General features: G+C 43.0%; 1 protein-coding gene and 1 long non-coding RNA gene across 7 annotated transcripts in view; one reads left to right on the plus strand and one right to left on the minus strand.

Annotated features, from left to right (window-relative positions):
• The window catches only part of ABCA1 (ATP binding cassette subfamily A member 1), a 141,470-nt gene that overhangs the window by 62,022 nt on the left and 52,236 nt on the right, over positions 1-27,212 (minus strand). For 5 of the 6 annotated variants that reach the window (XR_014063903.1, XR_014063908.1, XM_081524467.1 and 2 more), the window contains exons 1-4: positions 19,619-19,851; positions 16,609-16,730; positions 13,792-13,968; positions 4,099-4,191 (exon numbers count right to left, since the gene is read on the minus strand). Coding sequence is in view for 4 of the 6 variants with exons in the window: in XM_081524467.1 (XP_081380593.1) it covers positions 4,099-4,191; positions 13,792-13,968; positions 16,609-16,730; positions 19,619-19,697 (471 nt within the window). In the remaining 2 variants the exon portion in view is untranslated. Of the gene's footprint in view, positions 1-4,098; positions 4,192-13,791; positions 13,969-16,608; positions 16,731-19,618; positions 19,852-27,212 lie in introns of those variants that run through there. The other variant, XM_081524458.1, reaches the window with a different exon arrangement.
• On the plus strand, positions 19,954-27,047 carry LOC145519860 (uncharacterized). The gene is made up of 5 exons (XR_014063975.1): positions 19,954-20,100; positions 20,990-21,310; positions 22,982-23,089; positions 24,544-24,710; positions 26,676-27,047. It is a non-coding gene; the product is annotated as an uncharacterized LOC145519860 (long non-coding RNA).

Consider the following 27,212-nt stretch of genomic DNA (forward strand, 5'->3'; position numbering starts at 1 on the left):
GGCAGCCAGGGGCTGAGTCTGGGACTTACATGTGACCAGCGCTTTGTCTCACACACAAATGTACTCCAGCACCACGTGGGCTTCTTGGCCCAGTGGCTCTTATGATTAACTATTCACGGAGCACTTTGTATTTCCACACACTTCACAATAAATCATTAATATACCCTTCCATTCCTTGCCCTATCACTGCGTGTCCAGGCTGAGGTGCGGCAAGCAGAGGGGAGGGGTTGCGGGACGCCACTCTTGCTTTGGAGGCAGTCTAGGCTCAGACTCCACGACCCAGTTTTCTGTCTCACAGAGCCCGCTGATCCCTGTGAGTGAGAAGGTCCTGGGTGCCACAGACCCTGCCTCTGCCTTCAGCCTGCAAAGGGGAACCAGGTGCTCCAGGGATGGTCAGAGGTCACAAAGATTCTTCCCTCCAGAGAGGGCGACTTTGACACCCAGAAGACACAATTAGGTGACTAGCTTTTCCTGACTTTATCTTCTGACTCCAGTACTCTTGCCTGGAAAATCCCATGGACGGAGGAGCCTGATAGGCTACAGTCCATGGGGTCGCTAAGAGTCGGACACGACTGAGCGACTTCACTTTCACTTTTCCCTTTCATGCACTGGAGAAGGAAATGGCAACACACTCCAGTATTCTTGCCTGGAGAATCCTAGGGATGGCGGAGCCTGGTGGGCTGCCGTCTATGGGATCGCACAGAGTCGGACACGACTGAAGCGACTTAGCAGCAGTAGCAGCAGCATACAGACAGGAGGGGGATAGGCAGGCAGGCCATCTTTCCTTTTGCTGGTGAGTGCAACAGCCCTAGAGATTTTTGAAGGACAGCACAAAAGCCACTCACTTCTCTTTCTCGCCACCACCATCCTACCATCCCCTGATCGAAAGGACAAATCTCTTCCCACATAAAGTCAGCACATCGTTGGACAGAAGCACTGTAAGCAACTGAGTCATTCCAAATTCTTGGCTCTTCCCAGAACCTGCCTAAGGGGCAGACTCCTACTTGTTCTAACTTCAGCTCCTGCCCCAAACCTCCCCATGAAGTGCTTCCCACCACAGGGAAGGCAGCCCACAGAAGGTGGCATCTGATCATCATCTATGGAGCAAATGAAATACTGATGCTTTCTCAATCCACTGCCACGGCTTTCTCCTGCCCTTGCCCCATCACAGTCTCGTCTCAGCCTAACAATGAATCGTAAACAACTCTCATCCTCTCAGTCACACCAGACGCCCCTGATCCAGACCCTCCACTGGCCTCCCATCTTACTGAGTGTAAATCCAGCCTTACCAGGTCTGCACGGCACTCACCTCCTGCTCTAACCTCATCTCTGACTCCCCTCGCACTTGTTCTCTTTGTTCTGGCCACCCTGGCCTCCTCCCTGGTCTTCACAGCTCTTGATCATGTCCTACATCAGTGTCTTTGGATCTACGGTTCCTCCTGCTTGCATTGGAGGCCCTACTGTCATTTCCTCCATGTTCAGATGTCACCTGACTAGACAGGACTTCATGAATCACCCTCCCCTTTAAAATACCACCTCATCCCCCTCCATCCCTCTTACCCAGCTTTGTTTTCCTTCACTGCAGGCATCCCTGCTGCCCCATTATACATAGACCAGTTTATTTCTGTCTCCTGCCTCATGGCAGTCCCACAACAACAGAGAAGTTAGTGTGCTCACTGCTGAGTCCCTAGCACCCAGCTGTGCCAGGGTCCTGGTGGGTATGGGCAGATAACCAAATGCTGCTCCCTACCCTGCCTCCCCAGGCTCACTTTCCAGAAGTGAAGCTCATGCCCACTTTTATCCCTTTGGCTCTGGAAGTCCCCACTCCCTCACAACTTCCAGCCCTGTTAGTCCATAGTTTCTTTTTCTGAATAGCCTCCTTCCGACTCTATTCCAGTTACCATGACGGTTCAGACAAAAAGTGCTAAAGCTGCAGGAATATGGGCTTTGGAGGCCAACCATCCTGGGTTCAAAACCCAGTCTTGCCAATTAACCTACTAGGTGACTGTGGGCAAACTGTCTAGCTTTTCTGAGCCTCAGTGTCACCTGTGCAATAGGCATAGTAGGCCTCATCACATTTGTCATGTGAATCACACAGGAAAACCGGGGGAAGCTGCAGGAAACGTGGCAGCTTACCTCCCTTTTCCTTTCAAGGGTTGTGCTTTAGTCAAAACAACCAACTTTCTTTCCAAACGCTGAGCAGATCAACAAGTGCACTTATTTATTTATTTTCTCCCATTTGTCCCAGAGAAACGGTTAGACAATGAGTCACTGGTGGCAAAAGCGACTTGACTTTGTGTTCCACTGAGAGGAGTGGGCGGCCCTTGCTGCCCAGGACCAGGGAACAAGCAGGACACGAGGAAGCAGCTGCCAAGAAAAATGTATATTGTTCAGCTGGAGAGTTTCTACCATGTGAGCAACAGAACATCACATGCTTTCAATTATTTTTTAACCCTAGACAAAAGGCAGGCCAGTGATGTAAGAGGAAACAGCTATAACCAGACCCTGAGTTTAGAGGCAGCTTCCAATGTTTGATCCCTGCTCTGCCTTTTCTAGGGCTGGCAGGGACCTGCAGAGAGCACGGGGCAAGTCACTGTCTGCTAACGGGACTCAAGAGAGATGGCAGTGGACTTGCAGGGCAGTTTCTGTTTCCCATTCTGCCTCCTGGAAGAACCCCAGGAGACCCAACTTCTCCATCTACAGAGAGGTCACCAGCGTTCATAACCAGAGTAACAGATGGCAGCCTGGAAGAGGGCTTCTCCTCCTGAAAGGAACCTGAAAGCCAGTCCTCTTCAGTCAGACACACAGCAGCAGAATTGAAAAAGAACAGAATCAAAAGTAACACACTAGGTAACATGTTGACAGAGCTGAACCTCAGTGCTTTCTGTACTTTCCAAATATTCTGCATTTTCCTTTGTGAACATACAATACTTTATTTTTTCTGTTGTTCAGTCGCTAAGTCATGTCCAACTCTTTGCGACCCCATGAACTCCAGCATGCCAGGCTTTTCTATCCATTACTATCTCCCTAAGTTTGCTCAAACTCATGTCCACTGAGTCAGTGATGCCATCCAACCATCTCATCCTCTGTCGTCCCCTTCTCCTGCTACCCTCACTCTTTCCCAGCATCAGGGTCTCTTCCAATGAGTCAGCTCTTTGCATCAGGTGGCCAAAGTATTCTAAGTATTTGTTCTTAGAAGACATAGAGTGAGCTTTGATATTTGAGAAAAATCATACAAACACCAAAAAATGAGTTAAAGAAGCAGTTCATAATAAGGCTGGACCAAGTCTGAGAAAATTTTGCCACAAATTATTCCCAATGTCTTAAGGCCTGTGTGGTTTCTGACCATCACTCCCTGGCTCAGCTCTCTACACAATGGGCTCCAGACCACTGGTTCCTCTTTTCCAAGTCTACTCAGAAACAAGGCTGGGTGTCAGAAAGGCAAGCACATGCTGACTGGGAGGCAGAGAAGTGCTTACCTGCTAATTTTGTAAGTCAGGCCCTCTGATCTTATGACAAAGGTGATTCTGTTAAGTAGGAAGTTAGGTAATTCTAATACACTTGTAAACATGTGGACCCAAAAGGCAAACTCAACATTTATCAGGAGACTCTATTCCTAAAGTTGAACTCAGGGGCCAGAAGTTCACAAAGCAAAGATCCAAATTAGGGGTACCAGGTTCTCCCCTTCAGTTAGTCAACAAACGTTCTGGTAAAAAGACTGTCCAGCTTTATTACTGAAGAAGAAATAAGGAGAAGTTGCTGTAAGACAAACACACTACGTGGAGGACGAGGGGGAATCATCTCCTCTACTAATGAGTCATTAACTCGGGACCAAGAGTAACAATCGGAGAAAGTCCTAGGCTAGACATCAGGCCTTTAGCTACTAGCTAATTAACCCTGAGACATCCATGAGTCTTGGTTTCTTCACCTTTAAAGTAAGGAGATCAAACCAAGTAATTTTAAGATCACAGATGCTTCTAAAGTTGATTTTACATTTTTTATGACATTCATATCAAATAGACTCTCTGAACCAAACTCAGGGTGTCAAAAAGTCATAGCGGATGGTCTGCCCACTCGGACTGAAAAGATATGACTCACCTCTTGGGCCAGATTCCCGAGACTATCCAGCAAAGCTTTCGTGGCTTCAGCCAGCTCCTCGCTCGGGAAGAGAGATGTAGAGTTCAGTTTTGTCTGCAACGAGAAATAAATAAATAACTGTTTCTAAACTCAATGTAAACCTGAAATCTCTATTTAAAAATAAACAAGTTGATTAAAACTATTCATAATTTTCCATTTGAAACACAAGAAACCCACTCCTAACCAAAATAAGACACTAAAATTATTCTAACTATATGTTTGTAGGTTATTCATCTCAGATAAGAATTACTAATTCTTTGATGAATGCTTTTAAATGGTGTGTGAATATGTATTTCAAACTAGTTGATTACACAATACATAAAAATGTCTGATGTGTATGGGCCCAGTATAAAGCTGGCCATAAATTCCCAACTCTGTCTATGGTTTTGCTAGAAAGGCAACATGCAAATGGCCTTGAGAAACAAGTTTGTGATGGTTCACAAGAAAGGAAGAAAGGATAACATTTAAAACTGCCAAAAGCATGGGAAGAAGGAATTCTCTCTTATTCCACTCAAGTCAGCACTGTCTCTAACACTGGAAATTCATCATTTACTGCTAAACATATTAAAACTTATTTTAATATATTAAAATGTATTGTTTTCATATATATTAAAATTAATTTAAAATAATTTAAAAGTACCTGCTTTATGTTTAGTTTGAGTCAAATCACTATATTTACTCATTTATATATTGCTATTATATGCCACTTAGCAGCATAGCCAATATAAGAAAATAATTAACTGAGGCCCAAGGTAAGGTAGGATAGGACAGAAAGTCTAAGCTAGAGAAAAAAAAGAAAAATGATGCACAGACTCTGAGGCCAGAACTGGTTCTGAAGTTTTCAGGCTTCCAAAGAAAAAAAGACGCAGGATCAGTTTCATCACTCTTATTTGTCCAATAGGAAAAAAAAATCTCAGAGAAAAGCCCATCTTTCTTTGGCAGTTCTATAAGCTTCATTTTGCTCAATATCAAATCCTTGGATATCCAAAGAAAACTGAACTATTTTAATACTTGTCTTATCTCAGAGATAGCCGTGAAATCCTATGGCAGATGACACAAAAGACGGCTAAAAGTATGAATAGATGGAGTTCATCATTAGCTCTGGGAAACAGCAGATGCAGAAGCCTAAGTATCATGATCATCATAATATCCTAGCATAACCCCAAATGTTCCTTTCTGATAAAATCTGTCTAAAAGTTCTATGGATAATTTTGTCCAGCACGATCAGTAAGCTCTCCTACAACGGCTCACTCGCCAGAGACCAGCCTTCCCACACTCTCAGTCCTGATGGCCCCAGGCTTTCCTTTAAATGCCACACTCCGGCAGGTCTCTGTGACACAGCTCACAGGCTGTGTTAATGTTCATTCCTTTCATGAAGCAATCATGAGCAAAACCAGGTGGCGGGCTTTTGGTTTGCTTTGCCTTTCTCTCTTCAAGTTCACATTATACCTAAAGGCTACCACACTGAAAGCTGAACCTACACAGAGACCTTGGTAAGAAAAACTTACAAACTGAGAAGTCTTAATTGGGAGACATAGGAGGTAAAAACTATTGCCTTTCACTTTTAGGGGCTTGGATATTATAAAATACAGAGAGGAGACTGATGTAAATCAGATTTAATATTACAATAATAAGGAAAGATAGGCTATTCAACCAGTGTTACTGAGACAAGTAGTTACTCATCTAAGAGAGTAATTTTCTCATCTCACATCACTATATGAAATTAAATTCTTGGTAGACTGAATAGCTAAAATGAAAAATGAAAGTTTAAAAGTTATAGAGGAGAAAATGCATTTATGAACTTGGAGTAAGGAAGGTCTTCTTAAAATACAGAAGTCCAAATCAAAAATGGGAATTAAACATCTGAAAGTAAAAACTACGCACCAAAGACACCATCAACAAAGTGAAAAAACAAGCCAAAGACTAGAAGAATGGAATTTTTTTAAAAAAATTTAGAATAAAAGTGGAATACCAAGTTCAGTTAAAATTAACCAGATGCCACATTTATCAACATAGATAAATCTCAAAAACATAACATTGGGTGAAAAAGACAAGTTGCAGATCAACATGCACACATATATAATGTGAACACATGCAAACCAATACAGTATATTGTTATTAACTGAATGTGAGTCAGACACGATTGAGTGACTGAACTTAACTGAACTGAACTGAATACATATACAGTTGGATAAAAATATGCAACTCCAGGATACCAGCTATCTTTGAGGAAAGAGGGGAATATACAGATGACAACAGCTATATCTGTAGTGTCTTATTTCTTGAAAGGAACTATTTCATAATTTTCTTTTTAATTCAAGGAAAAATAAGAAAAAAGGAAGAGGGAAGGAGATTGGCAGGAATGAAGGATAGGAATATAGGTTAGGTTGAATACATATCAGATTCGAAAGATGTCTACCTTCCTTGAACAAAACTAACCCCAGGCAATATGCCTTGAAACAAGGCCACACAATGAAGTCTGAGAACCAAGTGCCTGCACCAACTATTAACTGTGGTCTCTTGCTCATATTTACTTGACAAAGGCACACAAAGCTTGCCAATAGTATTTCCAAAGAGCTCCAGTAAGCCATTCACAGTTTGGAATTTCTACTACTATTTTTCTTAACCGAAAGCATTCCCTTGTCTATAAATTCATAGAGGTCCCATTGAGCTCCCCTGCACAGGAGGCAAGATTTTCTTGTATGAAGGAAAACAGGGAAAAGGGGAAAAATTAAATCTTTAGTGAAGACTGTACATTCTGTGTTAAGCTAACAGGAATTCATGTATTATTCAATATTTTTAGATCATAACTAAATACTATACTATCATTATAAGAAGAACAGACAAATGAGTATTATATTACTCAAAGTCCCTACCCATTTCTGTAATATGTGTTAATCACAACATTGCAATATTTCCTGAAACCATGACTTTCTGGAGCACTGGCTCCATAATGACAAAAGCCATTATGCCATCCTTTCTGGGTCTAATAGATGACTTCTTTATATTCTTTTTATCCTCCCTAAGTTTTTCCTTCCACATGAATTCTCTTCTTCTTTTCTAAAATTGAGGTAACAATGGTTTATAATATTATATGAATTTCATGTGTTCAATATTATATTTCTATTTCTGTTTATGCTGCAGCATGTGCCCCACCAAAAATTTAGTTTAAATTGTAAAAGACTGAATTTTTTTTAAAAGGCAATAACTTATCAAAGTCAATTGGATTTTAATTTCTGAGTTGGTGTTTTATTTCAACTCACTGTCCAGCACAGTTCCTGGCACATAATAACTAGGCACCCAATAAATGTGGAAGAAAAGTAAAAAGCAAAGGAAAGAGCACATTAGGAGGGTGAGAAATGGACTGGTGTGAGTCCTGCTTCAAAGGTTATTCAAATTCACAAATATACTGTTCCATATTCACCTCATCAAGTCACTCACATCTGCAGCCTTATGGTGCTCCCCTTGCTCCAAGGATGTGGCCCAATAGCCTACAAAGGCTAAATGAACATTTCCCTCAGCACCTCTATAAGGTCATGTCTTATCATTCCTCTCCCCATCAAATTCCTTGTAGCTACATCTAATCCACTCTGAACTATTCAATCATACACAGATCCTCTAAATGCCACCTTCTCTTGCCTCTTTCCTCTAAGCCCCATGCACACATCATGTCCTCTGCATGGCTAACCTCTATTCTTTAGGTTCCAACTTAGAGGATATTTCTTTCCTAATCCTCAAAGACTAGGTTAGGACACCCCATCAGAGGTCTCCTGATGCACAGCACCCAGCTGAGAGGCTATCATTCTGAATAGCATCTCTTCCTTTCTTTGTCCCTCCTCTCCCCAACAGCAGAGAACACAGATCTATACCTTGTTTACCACTGCCTCCCTGACCCATTGTGTAGGGGCTCAACAAATATTTGCTGAACAAATGAAGTGTTTGTTTACAGATGACAGCTATACAAAGGGACAAGTGGGAGAGATGACTATTAATGCAGCCAGACAGAAATACAAGACAGAGCATATGTGAAATTAAAATGTAATTGGAAATCCTTTTAAGTTTAAAAAAAATCTTATCCACACTCAAAATTTTGCAGGGACTCCACTACTACAATGAGATGTGCTTGTACATATATTTGAATAGTACTCTCAATATAAGACACAATTTTGTTTTCTCCCTGCAAATGCATGTTTTAATGTGTTCATTGGTACATTTCAAACTTACTACAATCTCTGCTTCACTTTGCCCATATTCAGAAAAGCCAACCCAGGGCTGGGATTTCTATGTTTTACTTCAAATTGAAAATAAGTAAGCCACATACCAGATACAAAGACTATCATCACCCAAAGCAATTATTGTCTCTTTGCAGTCATCTACATGACAATAAAAATTGTCCTTTGAGGAACATTTTAATAATTTTTATTGAAGTAGGGAATTATAACTCATGTCTAAGGACAGTACTAATCTTTTAAAAGCAATTCAACAATTTAAATATTAAATTTTAAATTACATGTGATTAATGCATTAAAATGTTTCATTTTTGCTGTTTCTAAACATAGTTAAATATACCTACTACCACATAATTCAGGATCAAAAATCAAGCCTTTATCTTAGACATGGCAAGAAAGAAATTATACTATTTCAAGTAAACTAATTATACTATTTCAATGAAAAAATAGTATATTTGAGGCAAAAACATCTGTCTAGATGGAGTTGAGTCATCATATTAACACACTGCTTAGTTCAGTAATTTATCCCCACTTCTGTGCTTCCCCTGTTCTCCCAGGAATTAGGTGAACAGAGTCTAAAAGAGTAAATCCCTGAGACGTGTCATTCTACAATTTACCAAATGATAGCAATTGCAACTGCTTGTCAGGCAAAAACACATGTTGTAAACAGGTGGGCAGTAAAATTATACAAAACCAAACAAAACCTGATACTTCCCACAAGAGTCTGTGTTCCAGGCAGGAGGAGAGGGAAAACCAAGTGTTTTCTCCTGCAAAACATTGTAGGTGCAAAACACCTACACAAATGCTTTAAAGACTGCATGTGACAAACTGAGAAATATCTAATCCTCAAAAGCTATGAGCCAAGCTGAGTCCTTATCAAAGGGTCACGAAGATGCTAAACAAAGACCCTTCAAGACAAGAATGACTGTTCACTCCTCTTCTGCCTGCTCCTTCCATCCCTGCACGGTCCAGCTGTGAGCTCACTAGTCCTCTGGGCACTTTAGGGCACCGCTCACCTTACCTCCTTTGTCCCATGAACAGAGTTCCACCTTTGCAAGAGCAGACTACACACATCAGAAGATACAGAAACAGAATACTTTGTTTCATGGAGACAGAACTTTCTGTTTTCAGGTGAAGGTACCACCAGAAGTCAAGACAATCTAGTCACATGGTTGTGCAGTGTCTAAGTTGTTACTGAAATAAAGGTCAGTCTGTACGCCTGTCCTTGCTAACGCAAATCAGACACTGTTTCCCTCGCCACAAGGACCAGACACCATCTTCACATCACTGAGACAGGACGAGAGCCCAAGTCTACTTAACCACACAGACTTTCACTGGGGATCACGGTGTTCCATGTTGAACAAGACTGTTGTCAGAGAGCTGCTCAGTCCTCACTTTACAGAACCCAGAACCTGTGAAGAATTCCTCAAATTCCCAATCTCAGCCTTAAAGTTGGTTCTCAGTGTCCACTGGAATGAAAGTGCCACGTGGACCTTATCTGCCTTGTTCATGGCTGAAACTTCAGCGCCTTCAACCAGTAACTGGTACAAAGCAGACAGACAGTAAATATGTGTTAGTTTTATTGATGAATATCTCATGCCTTGTTTAGAGATGCTCTGCTTCCCAAAGTTACTGCTCTATTTGGTTATGCATGACAAACTTTAATGGGTAGTGTTTACTGTGCTTTAGAGTCACTCTCAGAATACAAGCAAGAAAGTACACAGGGCTGGAATAGGACTAGTAAAAAAAGCCAAGGGCACTGAAGAAACACTTCAAAGACTTAATGAAATATTGTTCCAAGGTATGTTCCAATCCAAAGGCAATTATGGCAGAATGAACACTCTCCCTGAAGCTGTCCACATGCTAATCTCTAGACTATGTCAATCAGTTCTAACATACAATAAAATGCACTTTCAGTTCAGTTCAGTTATTCAGTCGTGTCTGACTCTTTGTGATCCCATGGACTGCAGCATTCCAGGCTTCCCTGTCTATCACCAATTCCCGAGCTTGCTCAAACTCATGTCCATCAAGTCGGTGATGCCATCCAACCATCTCATCCTGTCATCCCCTTCTCCTCCCACCTTCAATCTTGCCTAGCATCAGGTCTTTTCCAATGAGTCAGTTCTCTGCATCAGGTGGCCAAAGTATTGGAGTTTTGGCTTCTGCATCAGTCCCTCCAATGAATATTCAAGACTGATTTCCCTTAGGATTGACTAGTTTGATCTCCTTGAAGTCCAATGGACTTGCAAGAGTCTTCTCCAACACCACAATTCAAAAGCATCGATTCTTTGGTGATCAGCTTTCTTTGTAGTCCAACTCTCACATGCATCCATACATGACTACTAGAAAAACCATAGCTTTGACTAGATGGACCTTTGTTGGCAAAGTAACGTCTCTGCCTTTTAATATGCTAAGTTGTCATAGCTTTTCTTCCAAGGAGCAAGCATCTTTTAATTTCATGGCTGCAGTCACCATCTGCAGTGATTTTGGAGCCCCCAAAAATAAAGTCTCTCATTGTTTCTCCATCTATTTGCCATGAAGTGATGAGACCAGATGCCATGATCTTCGTTTTTTGAATGTTGAGTTTTAAGCCAACTTTTTCACTCTCCTCTTTCACTTTTATCAAGAGGCTCTTTAGTTCTTCTTCTCTTTCTGCCATAAGGGTGGTATCCAGATGTAAAAAGTAATGAACATTAATGACTGATTCCTAGCACTGATCTACAGAAGAAAATGTCTACATTATCAGGCACTGTTTTCAAGCACATAATTTATATTATTCACATAAATTAAATTATTCACTTCTTTTTATTGAGCATCTAATGTGTACTAGCCCTGTGCCAGGCTCTTCATATATGTGAGCAATAATCACAGTAAAGGGCAAACTACATTATCACTATGTGAAAGAATAGGAAACTGAGGCTTAATTTATCTAAGCTAACACAACTGGTAAAATGCTGCGGCAGTATTTGAACCCAGAAACAGCTGACCCCAAGCCTACACCCTTTCTACCCTGCCACACTTCCCCACTGTTGTCAAAATACTGTGGTCCAAGTGGTCATCATAGGACAGAAGGAGACCCAGGAGAAAGAATCAGAATATCTTGGCTGAAAAACAGAGAAATAGCCACATCAAAAAACAGAGAGAGAGAGCGATCAGAAATGTTTCAAAGCATGTCTCTCCTCGAAATCCGCTTTTGGTGCAGAAATACATATTGACAGAACAGTTTCTCTCTCTCCCACCCCCTAATGTTGGTTGCTGCTCCTATTGTATTTCTTGGCACAATTAACTGCCTGTGTACAAGGAGGTCTCACAGCACACCCATCTACCATCACCAATATCAAAATTCCAACCAAGTGGCAGAAGCAAAAGGCTGCTTAATATAAATCAAACATCAATTCCAGTGCTCCAATTAAGGTACTGCTATAAGAGTCACATTTCAAAATGTTTGGAAGTCATTTCATCCCAACGGTATCTCCTCAAACATCTTTACACAGAGCCATCCTGGCCACTCACCATGTTCTAATTCAAAAGCCCCATTTTCTGATTTTAGGAAGAGAGATCTCACAATAACAGCTGACAGGCAGGAGCAGAACCTGAGATGCTCCTATGCCCAAGAGATGTGCAGGAAGCATATGGCAGCCACCCTAATCAACACCTGCCGTGAACCAACTGGTCTACAAGGCTCCACCACAACACAACAGGATGGGTTGTGAAGTAGCTGACAGTTCTGACAGTACATTTCCACACTCCCAATCACACTAATTTTCCCAACTAGGGAGAGATTTTTCAAGTCAAACCATAAGCTGTTGACTGTCAGATTATGATGGCTTTGCTGTCTTTCTACTTAGAGCATAATTCAGAAATTACATAATTGGAGGGATTTGACTGGGCTGTGCACACAACAGGTGTTTAATGAGTAAACAGAAATGAAACAATGAATGGGCACCAGAATAAATTTATTCTGTCTTCTAAAAACACCCATCTTTCCAAAGCTCAAATCATCCCAGCTGAAAGGGTGAACATTTCTGTCTTGTAGTGAAGCAAAGCAAAACAACCAAAATAGTCCAAGGAAATGGGCTAGTATTTAAAACAACCTTTGACTCTGACTCACGATGCAGAAAGTGCCAGCAGGCTGCAAATGTCTTCACAGGTGAGCTTATCTGACTATTTAGGCCAGTTATCTGGGGCTGCAAACAACTCTGTAAATTATACTACAGAATCACAGACCACTGGAAAAAAACAACTCAGTACATTTTTTAAACACTGAAATAGAAAATACTATTTCTGGAAGAGAAAAAAAACAGATCTTGAGCATTGGGGCTAAGCCCTTCACACTGATTGGGGCCACAATAAAACCTGCCATGGAAGCATCAGAATTCAGTTTTACTACCTCCTTCACTTCAGGCAGAAGCTGTTAGCACCAGAGAATCAAGCAGGATACAAGGACTCTTCGATGATCAGTCAAGAGTGTAAACTCTGGGATGTGTTTCTAAGGAACATTCTAGGAGATGATCCAGGTACAGGGTCTAGAAACCGAACCTTCTTAGTACCCCCAGGAGGGCCCATCTTTCTCTAGAGAAATCATGGTGTGCAAAGTCCCAGAAGTTTCCAATGTCTTTCTGTTATAACGAGGAACATCTCTTTCCAGGCATGTTCTTCTTCCAGGGCTTTTCCCCTGGTTTTAAAAGAGCCTACTGACAATCAGGGAGCTGTCGGATAAACAGGAAACCTGAACGCTGGATGGATGCTAAAGGATGTTGTTCACAAGGCATTTCACCAGAGCTCCCAGAAAACCTAAAGAAAGAAAATTACTCTGGAACTAGACATAGCACTGACAGCCAGAATGCTCAGACTTAGCCCTATTCTTGGATTAGAAATGATTGTGTATTCTCATGGACTGCTTCTTTGAACTAGTGATTCCCAACTGATGATCAGACTTTGTTGGTATTTTTTAACCCCTGAAAGCAATTTTGTCATTTTTTAAGTTAATCATTGCATGTGCTCCCATTCAATCCCAGGGTTTTCCCACTGAGATATCTCAGTGTTTCCTTTCTGATAGGCTTTTTAAAATGGACATCCATCTTCCCATTAATGGTTTTAAGGCTTTTTTAATCTAGAGAACTCTTTCTTCAAATGAACCCTTACAACATTAAAAACCATAAAAAAAAGTAGGTCTTTTCTGAAACAGGCACCAGGGACCTCAGACTTGGACTCAGAGCCACACCCAACTCACTCTTCCCTCACTGACTCTTGGGGAGGTGGCTGAGAATTTGAAAGGACAGTTAGAATACCACTGAGCCAATCATATCTCCAATTCCCAGCCAGCCCTATGTTTCCACAAAAACAGAGTCATGCTGTCCAGGGAAAAATGTCACATTCCAAAAGCATTAGTACTCAAAGTAGGCGACACAGCAAGGCTACTCACCAGGACTGGCTTCAGGATATCCAGGTTGGCACGAAGCACCTGCTGTGCTGCATTCAGCTTCTCCCCTGGCAGGCTGCAAAGCCTAGAAACTTCTTGGTCACCAAGTCGAATCACCTCTCCCAATTTTGATCCATTGCACAGATTGGTCAAATGTAACTGGTAACCTTGCAAAAATACCTATAAACATTTCATGCAAAGAGAGAAGTAAAACTAGATTACAAAGACGGGAAGCAGGGTCCTTGAAGCCTCTTGGGAGAACTTCATATCAATATCGCTTTGAGGAATGGACACTACTATACCCTGTCCAGAGCACTGGATCTCTACCGAACTTCAAGATGAAGCAAGGCATGATGCTACAGGACATTTAAAATCAGAATGTGGCATTTGACTCACCACCTCCACACTCTTCTCCTTGTGAAGGGAAATCCTGAGTTCAACTCTTTTTCTCAAAAGTGGGACACATGACTCAGCAAATAGGAATCTGGAGTCTGAACTCCTCAAACCACTCTTATTAGAGAAGATTGAAAGTTCTCATTATTTTGAAATAAATGATATCTTAAACCGCGGTTGGGCTAAATTGTGGGGGAAAATGTGTTTATACGATTTATTTGTAGATAAAGATATTTAACTAATGCAAAGAACTATGTTCAAACAACTTCAGAATGTGAAACTCTTCCTTTTACTTGTATCAAAGCAGAGTACTAGAAAGTCAAGCTTCTTATCTCATGACAGATAAGAATGGCTTAGAACTGGCCTATTCATTATAGCAAAGAACTTCTCCTTGGCCATATCTTATGTAACTAGCTTTACTGGACCTAAATAAACACTTCACATATGGCCCTTACTGTCCATTAGGCAAAAGTTCAATAAGATGAGAGACCTTGTTTTTTCATGTTCCTTTTGTGTCCTCAGTGCTGGAACATGTGGACAATAAATATTTGTGGATCGAATGAATGAACAATTCAGACTCTATTACTCTGTTACAACATTCTCTGTTTGTTTCAATTAAGGCAGCCTGACCTGCTCATAGTACAATCTCATAGGAGTGATGGACCAGAAGCTTCTCAAGACCCACGCAGCTTTCTAACACTGCAGAGCACTTGGTCTGTCACGGTTTCCATTAAGTTTCCACCTACTGCCAGATACTCAAGTACACTTTGCTTTTCCTCCTTTCTCTAACTAGCTCTTGCTGCCAGCCGACCTTTAGTATTTGTGTTTAAGACAGTGACAACAGTGACTACAGAGCTAATTACCTTGCAAGGACCACTTCCATATTTAGGATGCCCCTTATTTTAAACTGGTGGGATGTGACAGATAAGAAATTGGCAGGGGGCAATGGAAATCATGCTAACGATTTTTATAAGCCTGCTGCCTTTGGCTCATCTCCCAACCGCACAACTGGTAAACACAGGCATATTTTCCTAGACTCATAAGGGCAAGCAGTAAGAACATTTTTCTAATTTTAAAAATTCTATATCATGGAAAGCAAAGATTTTATTTTGGGGCATAAACAGTTCCACTACTGCTTATGGCAAAGTCAAGCTAGTATGTAGACATGAGACAGGGTAAGGAAGCAGTTCCCCTTTCTGCCAGAGAATGAACTTGAGAAGGTCCTCTGGAAATCAATAACTATGCAGTCTGGGCCTGCTGCCCACTGCATAGGAGCCGTATGATTATCTAATAATGCCAGAGGAAGGTTCTTTAAAATCTAAGGTTAAAATTTCACATAAACACTAATATTGCTTCCTGATTTTATAAACTTAAAAAAAATTAATCATTTTCTCCTTAATAATAGGTATCTTTCCATTTATTTTATTTATTTAATTTTAAATATTTTTATTTCTTTTTATTTATTTTCTATTTATTTATTTATTATTTCTATTCTATATTTTCTAGATATCTTTCTCATCTATCTTTAAAGGAAACATTACAAATAGATAGCCAGTGGGGATTTGCTATTCTGATGCAGGGAGCTCAAATCTGGTGCTCTGTGGCAATATAGAGGGGTGGGAAGTAGGAAGGAGGTTCAAGAGGGAGGGACATATGTATACGTATGGTGGATTCATGCTGATATATGGAAGAAACCAACACAATATTGTAAAGAGTTATCCTCCAATTAAAAAGAAATAAATTTAAATTTTACAAAATTTAAATTTAAATTTTAAATTTTAAAAAAGAAAGCACTACATTTTTAAAATCTGTTTTAGACTTTATAGACAAGAGACACTTTCGGTGACAATCCTCAACCCAAGTTATTATTTCAGAACTGTGAGGTTTTTTTTAATGCTTAATTCATCTTACATTCATCTCCCCTTTAGGAAGACGTTATCAACACATGCCTGGGCTTCTCTTGTGGCTCAGCTGGTGAAGAATCCTCCTGCAATGCAGGAGATCTGGGCTCGATCCCTGGGTTGGGAAGATCCCCTGGAGAAGGGAAAGGCTACCCACTCCAGTATTCTGGCCAGGAGAATTCCACGGACTGAAGAGTCCATGGGGTCTCAAAGAGTCGGACACAACTGAGGGACTTTCATAAACAAACAAAATAAAAAAGCAAAATCAACACGTGCCAACTGACAGGCAGGAAATCAGTTTTATTTCAACCAGTTGGCTCATGATGCGAGGTTGCACCTTCCACTCTTTGGATGGTGTGGCAGGGCCAGCCTGAGCAGGGAGGTAAAAACAGGCGACGCTGCGTTGGAGCTGCCAACCTCCTTCAGCACCGTTACAAAGACAGGAGTTTATTCATTTCCTTCCAGGTGCTCTCATATAATGTCATTGCCATGAGCCCCACCAGGGAAGGTGAAGATCACAGCTTACCTTGCGGAGACTGACATCAGCCCCCAGCATCTTGTCCACCGTTGGCCTTGGCAGAGAGAGGTTGTGATGCAGGAATCCAGAGAAGGTTTCATTGTCTACCAGAAAGTCCTGAAGTTTCAAGCCTGCGGGAGAAAGAGTGTTTCATTTTCATTTCATGAGTAACTAAAGAGAAAAAAAAAAAAAGCACAATGGAGCAAAATATCCTAATATTGATTGCCTCATTTTAAACCAATTGACCACACATAGAAATGAGGTTCAGGGAGTTTTGCTTCAACAGCAGAGACATGAAAAGAGTGCTTTCTGAAGCTGTGAAGTGCGACACTGCTGTACACATACACACACATAGTCTTTTCTTGCTTTTCCAAGAATAAGGAAGCAAATCTGAGATTTGTGACCCTGACCCCACAGCTGCTATCTCCCCAATGCCCTCTCAGACAGCTAAACTCAAGAAATATTTAAAACCTTATTCCCACAAGCCCAAAGGGCTGGTTTCTTCTTGATGCAAAACAGTGGTTCTGAAACTTGAAGAGGCATCAGAATCACCTGCAGGGCTTGTGAAAACTGGTCTCCTAACCGCCAGAGTTTCTGATTCAGTGGCCTGGGGTAAGGCTGGATAATTTGCATTTCTAACAAGCTTCCAGGCGATGCTGTCACCCGCTGGTCTGGAGCCCACCCTTAGAGAACCACGGGGCAAAGCATTATGCATATCAAAGTGCTTTCACAGGCCTGGTCTCCTTTCAATTTCAGACGTGGAACACATGATACAGAGCTCCCACACCCAGGCCAGCCCCTGCTTTAAGAAAATACACATGCAAACGGTTAAAAAAAATCAACACTACTAAATGATTGTATTGCTGCAGGGTTTCCTACAGAGTCACTTTAAATAATAAGCCCTCCAGGTACATTTAGAAAAGGTTCTAATCCAGTGTAGTGAAGCAGAAAAAGCACTAGCCAGAAATCCAATTTTAGTCCCTAGAGTTGGAGGCTGCGCCCAAGTGGTATCACTTCAATATTTCATATCATCTTTCCGAATTTCAGCTTCTTTATCTCCAAAATGTGAGGTGACGAGATGCTTCGCAGGTCCCCCTTACTGAAATGTTCTCATTTTCTCTGCCATATTTCATTTGAGTGTCCACTTCTCCTTCTGCCCCTCTCTTTTAATAACCCAACTTCATTCAATAAAGAGAAGGCCGGCTCATCAAGACCTCATGACTGGCCAGACATCACTGAGAGACTGCAGCCCACAGGCCCTGGCATGAGCCAACCTCTAGGGGGCAAACCTAGCAAACCCAAATCACTTAACTGATGAGAAACAGATGTCTGATCTGAAAACAGGGCTGTGAGGTGAGGCTTAAAAAGATGACAGGAGTTAATCCCGGGAGCTAAGGGAGTGATGTGCAGAGATAAACTAGAAGGAGGTCTCAAAATCCAGCCAGACTCTCATCAGTGCTGTCTGATTCAGGCATGTTCTGCTCAGGTAAACTTTTAATAATCTCAGTTGGTAAAGAATCTGCCTGCAACGCAAGAGACCCGGGTTCAATCCCCGGGTCAGGAAGATCCCCTGGAGAAGAAAATGGCAACCCATTCAGTACTGTTGCCTGGGAAATCCCATGGACAGAGGAGCCTGGTGGGCTACAGTCCATGGGGTTACAAGAGTTGGACACGATTTAGCGACTAAACCACCACCGCAGAAGGGTACGCTGAGCATGACTCACATCTCTAGAGAAACAGTTCTCTGGCTACACCTTATTTGGCTAACTCCCAGTTATTCCCCATGACACATTTTAAGAAGTGGTCCTGGCCGAGTGAGTGTCCCTCCTGAGAAAAGATGCTCCTGCAGGCTGCCACCTGCCTGGTGCTCCCCATCACATATAGATACTGCCTTCTCACCATCGTATTCACTTCTGTAGCTGCCAAACCTCAGAGCATTGAAGATTCACCTAGGGACATGCTAAAAGGTAATTTCCTGGGCGGGATTCCCAAAGATCTTGAAATAGTAGCTCTAGAGTGGGGCCTAAGAATCTACATTTTAATAAGCATCTTCTGTATTTCTAACGCAAGGGTTCTGAGGACCATCCTTTTAGGACTGTTGTTTTATTTGCATATTAACTCCCCTAGACTATGCCTCTGGGAGACAGAATATGTCTTTTATCCTTGCATCTCACTGCCCAGATTAGGCAAAGAATTACTGATCAATGAATGGACTGGAAAATAATTACCAGGAGATGGGATCAGGGCTGGGAAGATTTCAGAAGTATCAGAGAAGCATCAAAGAAGATTTCCTTTCAGCTGTACAGGTCCAAGAATAGCTCGCAGATATTGGGGCAATCCCCAGGCTGCACCCCAAGAGTAAACAGGACCCCTGGTCACTAGAACTGTATTCCCAGAGACACAAAGTACACCCCAGGTGTCCCAGTATCCCAAAGGTAGAGGTAAACAGGAAGAAGACAGGAAAGTTAGTGGCTTCAACTGCAGTCTGACCTGGAAAGCCTGACACTAACTGTTGTGGAACAATGAAAGAAGTACCACACTGAGGGGTGAGAAAACTTGGGTTCCGCATCCATTTACTTGCCAGGTCATCTCACCTAGCTGTGTCTCCACTGACTCATCTGTAAAGGAAGGGGTGAAAAAAAAAAACTTCCCTGAGACCCAGGCAGAACAGAATATGCACATGAGCTAACCTGGTCCGTGACCCAGGCAGGCCACTCCTGAGAGTGAAAAGCCAGAGAAGGAATCGACACTGTGCTAGGCAAATTCAGAATATCCTCCTCCCTCCAGAGCAAGGCTGCTGAAAGGTGGAAGGCTGACCCCACTGCACATGCAATGGATCTAGGTCACAAGCAACACGCTTTAGTCAAAGGAGCATGCGCATTGCGTTTACATGACGTTTCAGTTAAGTCAACAGGCTCTGCTGATGAGAACATTTGGATGTGATCAAACCCCAACCACCTATCAGTGAATCCTCTGGATGAGCCAGAAGAGCCAAGAGGCTGATTAAACAGTCAACAACCTTTGGCAGTGCACGTGAGGCAGCCATGTGGGGTAGCAGCAGGGAATGCCAAAGATCCCTGGCTACGAAGAACCTGCATTCTGGTCACATGGATACCACACAAGTGGATTCAGATTTACACGCCACCAACAACAAGCTGCAGCCAGCATGGGGGCAGGAAGGCAGTACAGTGCACACGGGTTCTCAACCTCAGCTCCCATGAGACTCCTGAGTGGGCTTTACAAAAATCCCAATGCCCAGGCCACACCCCCTAACAACGTCTATGTGATCAGAACTTCTGGAGCTAAGACACAGGCATCAGAATTTTATAAAACTCCACCATGATGATTCCAGCCAAGTTTGGGAAACATTAGTGAAATGAAAAGTTCAGGGGTATGGGGACAGAATAACTTAACTTTGATGCTGGACTCTGCTGTTTACGAATTGCATGGCTTTGAGAAACTCATTTTGCCTTCCTGAGCCCAAGATTTCTGACCTAGGAGGTAAGGGTAACAGTACCCACTTTTCAAAGGTATGAGGATTAGAGATATTTCATGTAATGCATGAATGCTTCCCTGGTGGCTCAGATGGTAAAGAATCCGCCTGCAATATAGGAGACCTGGGTTCGATCCTTGGGTTGGGGAGATTCCCTGGAGGAGGACATGGCAACTCACTCCAGTATTCTTGCTTGGAGAATCCCCATGGACAGAGAAGCCTGGAGGGCTTACAGTCCATGGGGTCACAAAGAGTCGGACACAACTGAGCGAATTTCACTAACACTAGCTAATGCATGAATAGTGAGCAAGGGGTTCATGGTAGTTGCTCAAAAAATGATTGTGATTATTGAAAAGGGTTTACTTTACTCACCTTGCCCAGTGTACCACAATGATGTATAGAGAAAAGGTAGGGATACAGACACTTCCCTCAAGGAACTTCCAAGGATGATAAGGGTGATGAAGAGGCAAATCAATAGAAAAAGCAGAGCAAGGGATGACAGAGCCACTGGAAGGCAACTCACGGAAGCATTTGACCCAGATGAGGCTTATCTGTTTCAAGGGGGGAGTTAGGCTGAACAGACTGAGGCCAGGTTCTGGAAAAGAACAGAGAGCCAGAAATCTCCAGAGGCTGTGGCTGATGAGGAGAGGGTAAGGAAGACCTCCCATGATGCAGGGACCAGGACACCCTGTAGACATAGTGCTATGTACACATGGTTCTCAATGTTTCTGAGTGAATAAATAAACACACAAGCAGATAAGCAGAGAAGAGCTTCCTCAGAACCTAAGATTTGGGGAGTAGGATGGGAGAAGGAAGAGGACGAGGTACAATGTGAGGCGAGAGTAGGGTGATTTTGTACCTGTGGTCTCAAGTTTTCTCCATTTTTTTTCTTGGCAGGAAAATGAGTGGAGAAGCCAATAATATCAAGAAAGCCTGATATCTGAAATGGCCCTTCTCCTCTTGCCCTAGCTATCTCCTACCCTTCTTTAAGATTTGGGCCATGAGTCATCTCCTCCAGGAAGCCTGTCCTGACATGACGCCCTCAAGCTGGGTCCGGTGGCCACTCCTCCATACCCTAATAGCCTCCTATGTGTGCTTCCCCCGAGCTACAGTTGTCTGAGACCACATCATTTTCTCCAGAAGAACAGAAGTGCTTGAGGGCCAGGACTTACTCGAAAGGACAGCAGTGCCTGGCACTAAGGAGGCATCCTATCAGTGGTGGGTGATGAAGGAGTGGATGAACACATAAGAGTGAATCAAGTAATGAACTGAGATGACCTGCTGTGGGTAGGGAAGGGTGAAACAGGACATGAGTGTGAGACAAACTAGGTCAAGATAGTGCTAGAGTTTTCCTAACCTCCTCAGATGCATCAGCCCAGGGCCAGGAAGACAGGCATGTGGGAGCTGGAAGCAGGGCATGAGAAGTGTCCATAACAGGATAAATGAGGATGACAAGCATCTACCTCAATATACTGAGATGAGGTTAAAAGAGAAACGTACCTGAAGTCCCAGTGTAAGGCCTAGAACCAAGAAAGGTCCTCAATAAAGATGGCTAATACCATCATCACTTTCAGGAAAGACACCTCATTAGCTTCAGTGCTATTCTGATCCTAAAGTATATGCTTTCAGAATAGATAAGAACACAGAAGTGACTTTGCCAACCAAGTCAATATTGAATTTATGATCCAAGGTATGTGTGTGTGTATGTGTGCGCTATGTATTTGCCTGGCTGAGTTCCTGAGTCAGAGAGAATTACGAATTCTTTCTGCTGACACTGTTATAAGGTGAAGAAAAGGTTGAAACTGACTGGTTTGTCTAATCAGAACTTTAGAAAAGAATAAAGAAATCTAGCATTTTACAGAGAATCAATGGTAATGATCACCTCTACAACATCACTGGAGGAATGGGCATAGATAGAAGATGATTAGTAAGAAAAACCAGTCATTGGATACTAGATAGAAAACACTCAATGGAAAAGACAGTCACTTACTTGGCCATTTAACTCTTTCCACGTGAGCTGACGCGACCTTGATTTTCCTATCTGTAATGTGTGGGTTATAGAAGATCTCAGGGATCATCTTACTGTTGGTACTAAAAGGTACACTTGGGATTAAACTAAATCGGCATTGGACTTGGCATCAGAAAATCTGAATTCAGGTCCCAGCTCAGCTGTTTCCTAACTGTGCAATTGTGAACCTCACTTTTCTCCGTTTCTGAACCTCTGGGTCTCAGTTTCCTTAGATGTAAGATGGGCTAGTAACATTCACAGGTTGTTGTGAAAACAAAGATCAAGAAAGTGAAAGTAGTCTTTTGGAGGGAAAGAGCCTCAGGAGTTTACGAGGGTAACTGAGAGGCTATAAATACTGTCACAGAATATGGTCAACAGGGAACTGGACCGGTCACTAAATTAAACATGGGTCTCTGCTGCCTGAAGAGAAAATTGAAAGTCACCATCCAGCAAAAGGCCCCAAGAGCTCTCCTGTTGCCATATCTCCAATGTGGACCAAAATACTTGATCAGCTGAAATCAGCCTCCTTGGTTTTGCCTGGAGAAGCCAGCAGTGGTCTGTCCTTTTCCAGAGAGCTTTGCTTTGTATGCAAGGAGGTGGGGCAAAGAAACGGGGAAAAAAAATAAGAAACCAATTCAGGAGCTTGGAGACCAAAGAACAAAACAAGTGAAATGTGTGTTTGTGGGCTGAGGACAAACAGGACAGAATCCTCAGTTCCTTGCCAGTCCTCAGGGCCCGGCCTCTCTGAGCAGGCTAAGGAAACACTTTCACGGCAGGGGAGAAGGGTGTGGCAGGGAGGATCACTGCACCAGGAGGATACATGGGGTGGGCGTGGGGGGATGCTCTCATGGCCACTTAGTGTTCCTTCTGCCTCTTCCCAGCCTGCCTGAGCACAGCGGAGAAACAGAGAGGAGAGACGAGGGAGCGCAGCAGCCCGGGAAGGCGGAGGAGGGCAGTCCTCAGCAGAGCCTGCAGCGGGGTTACTCTCGGTCAGTGCCCTCCAGTCCCCGGCTCCAGTTTCAAGATCGCTGTAGTCTCTTTTGTTTAACATGAAAAGAAACCACAGTGATCAGCTGCTTGAGAAGTGGGTGGAAGAGGCAAACGAAAAAAAAGAGAGAGAGAATTAGAGAAAGATCATGTCAGCTTCCAAGGCCCAGATACTCATCTTAAAAGGACCCAAGGAGGGTCTCCAGCCCTGACCCTGTTCCAGGGGCAATGGCCTAGAGAAACTGCGGCCAGATTCTCACTCCTGGCTTTACTCGGCTTAAGCAGGACCTTGTATAAACAAGACTGCGAAACGTCTCTCTGCCAGAAAAGAGCTGGAAACAAACGTACTCAGGTGTCTTCTGGGTTATTTTTTGTTGTTTCAATTTGTTTTCCTGATGCTAGGGCTCCACTTTCTTCTTCAAGGATAACTCCCACCTGCTTCACTGAGACAGCTGGACCCTTCCCAGGAAAACCAGGGCTTCCCTGGGAAATTCAGGGTTCTGGAGAAGGGGGTAAGACAGGGTGACCTGGCTGCCCCCTAGGGTAACTCCTTAGAGCAGATGAGAGGAGGCTGGGAGCCGGGGTGCACACAGCCTCAGGAAATCCTGCTGTGCATCTGGGCCAGGGTTCCCAACCCAGAAGTTTCCTTCTCTACAGTGAGGGCTTGCCAAGGATACCGATACACCCTTGAAAGATCCCAAGTTCTGGAGTCTGGCTAACCTGGTTCCTATCTCAGTTCCAGAATTTTCCAGTTATGTGCCCTTGGAGGCTTAGACTCTCTGACTCTACATTTTTCTGTAAATGGAGATCAGCTATACTAGGGGGTGGATTAGATAAACAGTAATGACAGTATAGAATGCCCTGAATACTGACTCACACATACTGCAAGAGAATATTTGTTGTTGCTCAGTTGCTCAGTCATATCCAACTCTTTGTGACCCCATGGACTGCAGCATGCCAGGCCTCCCTGTCCCTCACTATCTCCTGGAATTTGCTCAAACAGAAAATACAAGTGGAGAAATTAAACAAGTTCAAAACAAAACAAATGTTGATAAAGTCTTAGATGACACAAGTGAAGAGTTCCTTAGAGAAACCACAATATTTAGGGTTGTGCTTCCTGATCCCTTTATGGCAAGTCCTGGGGAAAACAGAGTCTTCTGAGACCCGTGGAACCCTCACAGCTCCAGGAAAAACACAGTCCTTATTCTACATAGAATGGAATTTGATTAATTTGATTAATTAATTACTCAACAAATTTCTACACAGCTACTTAAGTCAAAACACTAGAGCAGTAGTTCCAAGTAGTAATATTTCTTGGAGCTCCCTGAAGGTAGGAATCTGTAATAAAACAGACGCTGTACAAAGACAGGATCCCTGCCCTTGCCTCCCAAGAGGAGAGGGACAGAAGGTCAGGAGAACAGAGCTGTGACCCTCCCAGCCTGCTCTACTACTCCAGAATCAGTCAACACTGAAATCAGGGTTGAGAAGAGACCTGACGCATCTTTCCTGGATCCACCTGCTAAGGCAACAGCATACCTGTCTTACTGAGAAGTGGACAAGGTGGAAGAAGTGGTCAGGAGCCCCTGGAACAAGGATTCATGACAGCTGATAAGAAGCTGAATGGTAAGCGGGCCCCCAAACAGCCAATGGAGACTGTGGCCCCAGAGGGAGCCGAGTGGGTGAGCTGTTCACACTGGTCAGGAGCTCTGTAAATGCAGTGGGGATGGGAGGCACAGTCAGGCTGGCTTGGGAAGCCCAGAAGGAAAAGAAAGATAACACTGGGGAGGTAGCAATAGCCCAAGTGAGTTCCAGACCTAAAGAGAAAGAGAAGAGACTAGAAGTCATCATTAGACAAAGCAAGAAAACAGCTGGGTGAACACTGTGTGGAGGCCCCTTTGAAGGCGAGGGAGGTAGAAAGGAAGGGGAGGATGCCCAGGAAAGGCAAGGAACAGAGAGAAGGTGAGATCAAAATAGAAGGAAACAGAGTCCAGAAACAGAAAGACCAAATCAAGCAGAATGGGCCAACAGAAAATGATCTGGGAAGAAAGAGAAGAGTTGGAGGAATTCAGGTGTTGCTGACGAGCCGCTTTCTGCCTAAAAATGAGACCAGAGGCTCTTCACCATGAGTTAGAGATCAGAATCAGCCTGCAGGGCCCTGGGAAGCCAGGGAACAGGGGAAAGGAAGATAAGTTTATGAATTAGGGGCTGAGAATGGGTTCTTTCCAGGACTGGATTAAGGAAGAACTGTTCACATATAATGCATAAATTGCTTAAGTTTCTCTTATTTTTAAAATTAATAAAATGTCTTAAGGGATGTGGTAGTGCCTTGTTGGCAGAGGAAGGGGACTAACATGTATCGAGCATCAGACACATTATATGTATTATTTTCTACAATCCTTAAAACAAGCTTATGGGTAAGGTATTATTTTCCCCATTTTTCAAATAAGGAAACAGACCCAAAGATGTTAACATCCTCCTCAAGGCCACAGAGCAAGCAAGTGGTAAATTTGAACCCAATCAGCTCTGGCTTACAAACCTTTGGCTCTTTCAACTACATAGGAATTAAGTAAATCATTTTATTCTTTTAAAATGCTTTATAACGATTTTGCCATCAAAAGCTGGCTATGCCACTTGTGGAATAAGGCAATGTGGCAATATGAGATGGTGCAAAGATGCTGAACCTTGAGATCAGACAGACACTGATTCAATTCACAGCTTTACTCAGTCACCTTGGGCAAAAGACATAACCTATGAGTCTCAGTTTCCTCATCAATAAAATGGGGATAATAATACCAAGGTGTTGTAAGACTTGAATGTAATAACATATTTAAATGTAAAATGGCATCACTACCTGGTACAACTTAGTCTGTTGGACAAAGTGTCGCTCTAAGATTGCCCCTCTATACCTAAACGCAACAGTGATGAGAACGCTAGAAATGGAAAGATTTCAAGGAGAAACAAACTGGAGTTCCATATTGCTCTTTGCCACCCACAGGGTAAATAAACCTCATACTGGAAAAGCAAGAGACATGAAACACTATTCTTGATGTTAACAATACAAACTCTCTAAAGGCAGTCTGATATCGTGTGGTACATGCTATTCAGGAGTCGAGTACAATTGTGTTTTCTATTCTTGTCTGGGCAGAGCTGACCTTTGATTCAATTTAGTTTGAGCAATACTTCCATACAGCAGTGCAGCACCGCATCCCCCTGATGGCAGCCCAAGCTGGGGCCAGACCCTGCCCTGGATGCAAACCAGCAGGCTGGGTTTTGAGATGCTGCCTGGCTTTAACAGGTCTGGGGAATTTCCACACTGTGACACTCTAAGGTCTCAAGTCAGAACTTCTGATAAGTGCATATGGACGTGAACTGCAATCACCCAAAAATTTCAAGGATTTCCAGTCTGATGATATAATGTTGACACACGGGTCATCTGATCTCCCGAGATGACCCATGAGGGGCCCCACAAGGACAGAAAACAAAGTTTGAGGCTACAGCCTCAACTTCAGCAGCTGCTCATATGGAAGGAAAGGGGTTAGGCAGGGAAGGAGAAGTGGCTGTGAGTCACAGGATGTTCTTTCTACACAGGCCTTGGGGAACATTCCACCCATGTCTATTACCATGAAGCCAGGAAGAGGAGGAAGTCTGGCATTTCTCTCGGAAGCCCTCTTGTCTCTGCTCTGATCCCAGTCCATCCATGCCCAGTATCCTGTGACCTGAGAAATTTTCTGGCTGCCCTGGGCTGCTCTCTATAGACTGTAATAACGTACTAGCAGAGAGTGTAAGTCTGGAGTTCTGGTCCTCTTCTTGCCCTTTGCCAGCTGTGCTTCCTTAGGAAAATAACTTAGCCTCTCTGAACTTTAGCTCCTTTGTGTACACAAAGAGGAACAAAATTCCCTATCTCACACGATGGTCATACAATGAACTGAAGTATAAATGAGGTGCTTATGATGTGCCAAATATTGTGCTAAATGCTTTATGCTTATTACCTCATGATTCCCCATGATAGCCCTAAGAGAGGACTGTTAACTCCATTTGAGAAAACTGAGACACAAAGATACAGAATTATCCAAGGTCACACAGTCACTAAGCAGCAAAGCCGGGATCTGGACCAAGGCAGTCTGG

Source organism: Giraffa tippelskirchi, chromosome 1, assembly GCF_054371585.1.
Source record: "Giraffa tippelskirchi isolate mGirTip1 chromosome 1, T2T-mGirTip1v1.2.pri, whole genome shotgun sequence".
NCBI classification, from domain to species: Eukaryota; Metazoa; Chordata; class Mammalia; order Artiodactyla; family Giraffidae; genus Giraffa; species Giraffa tippelskirchi.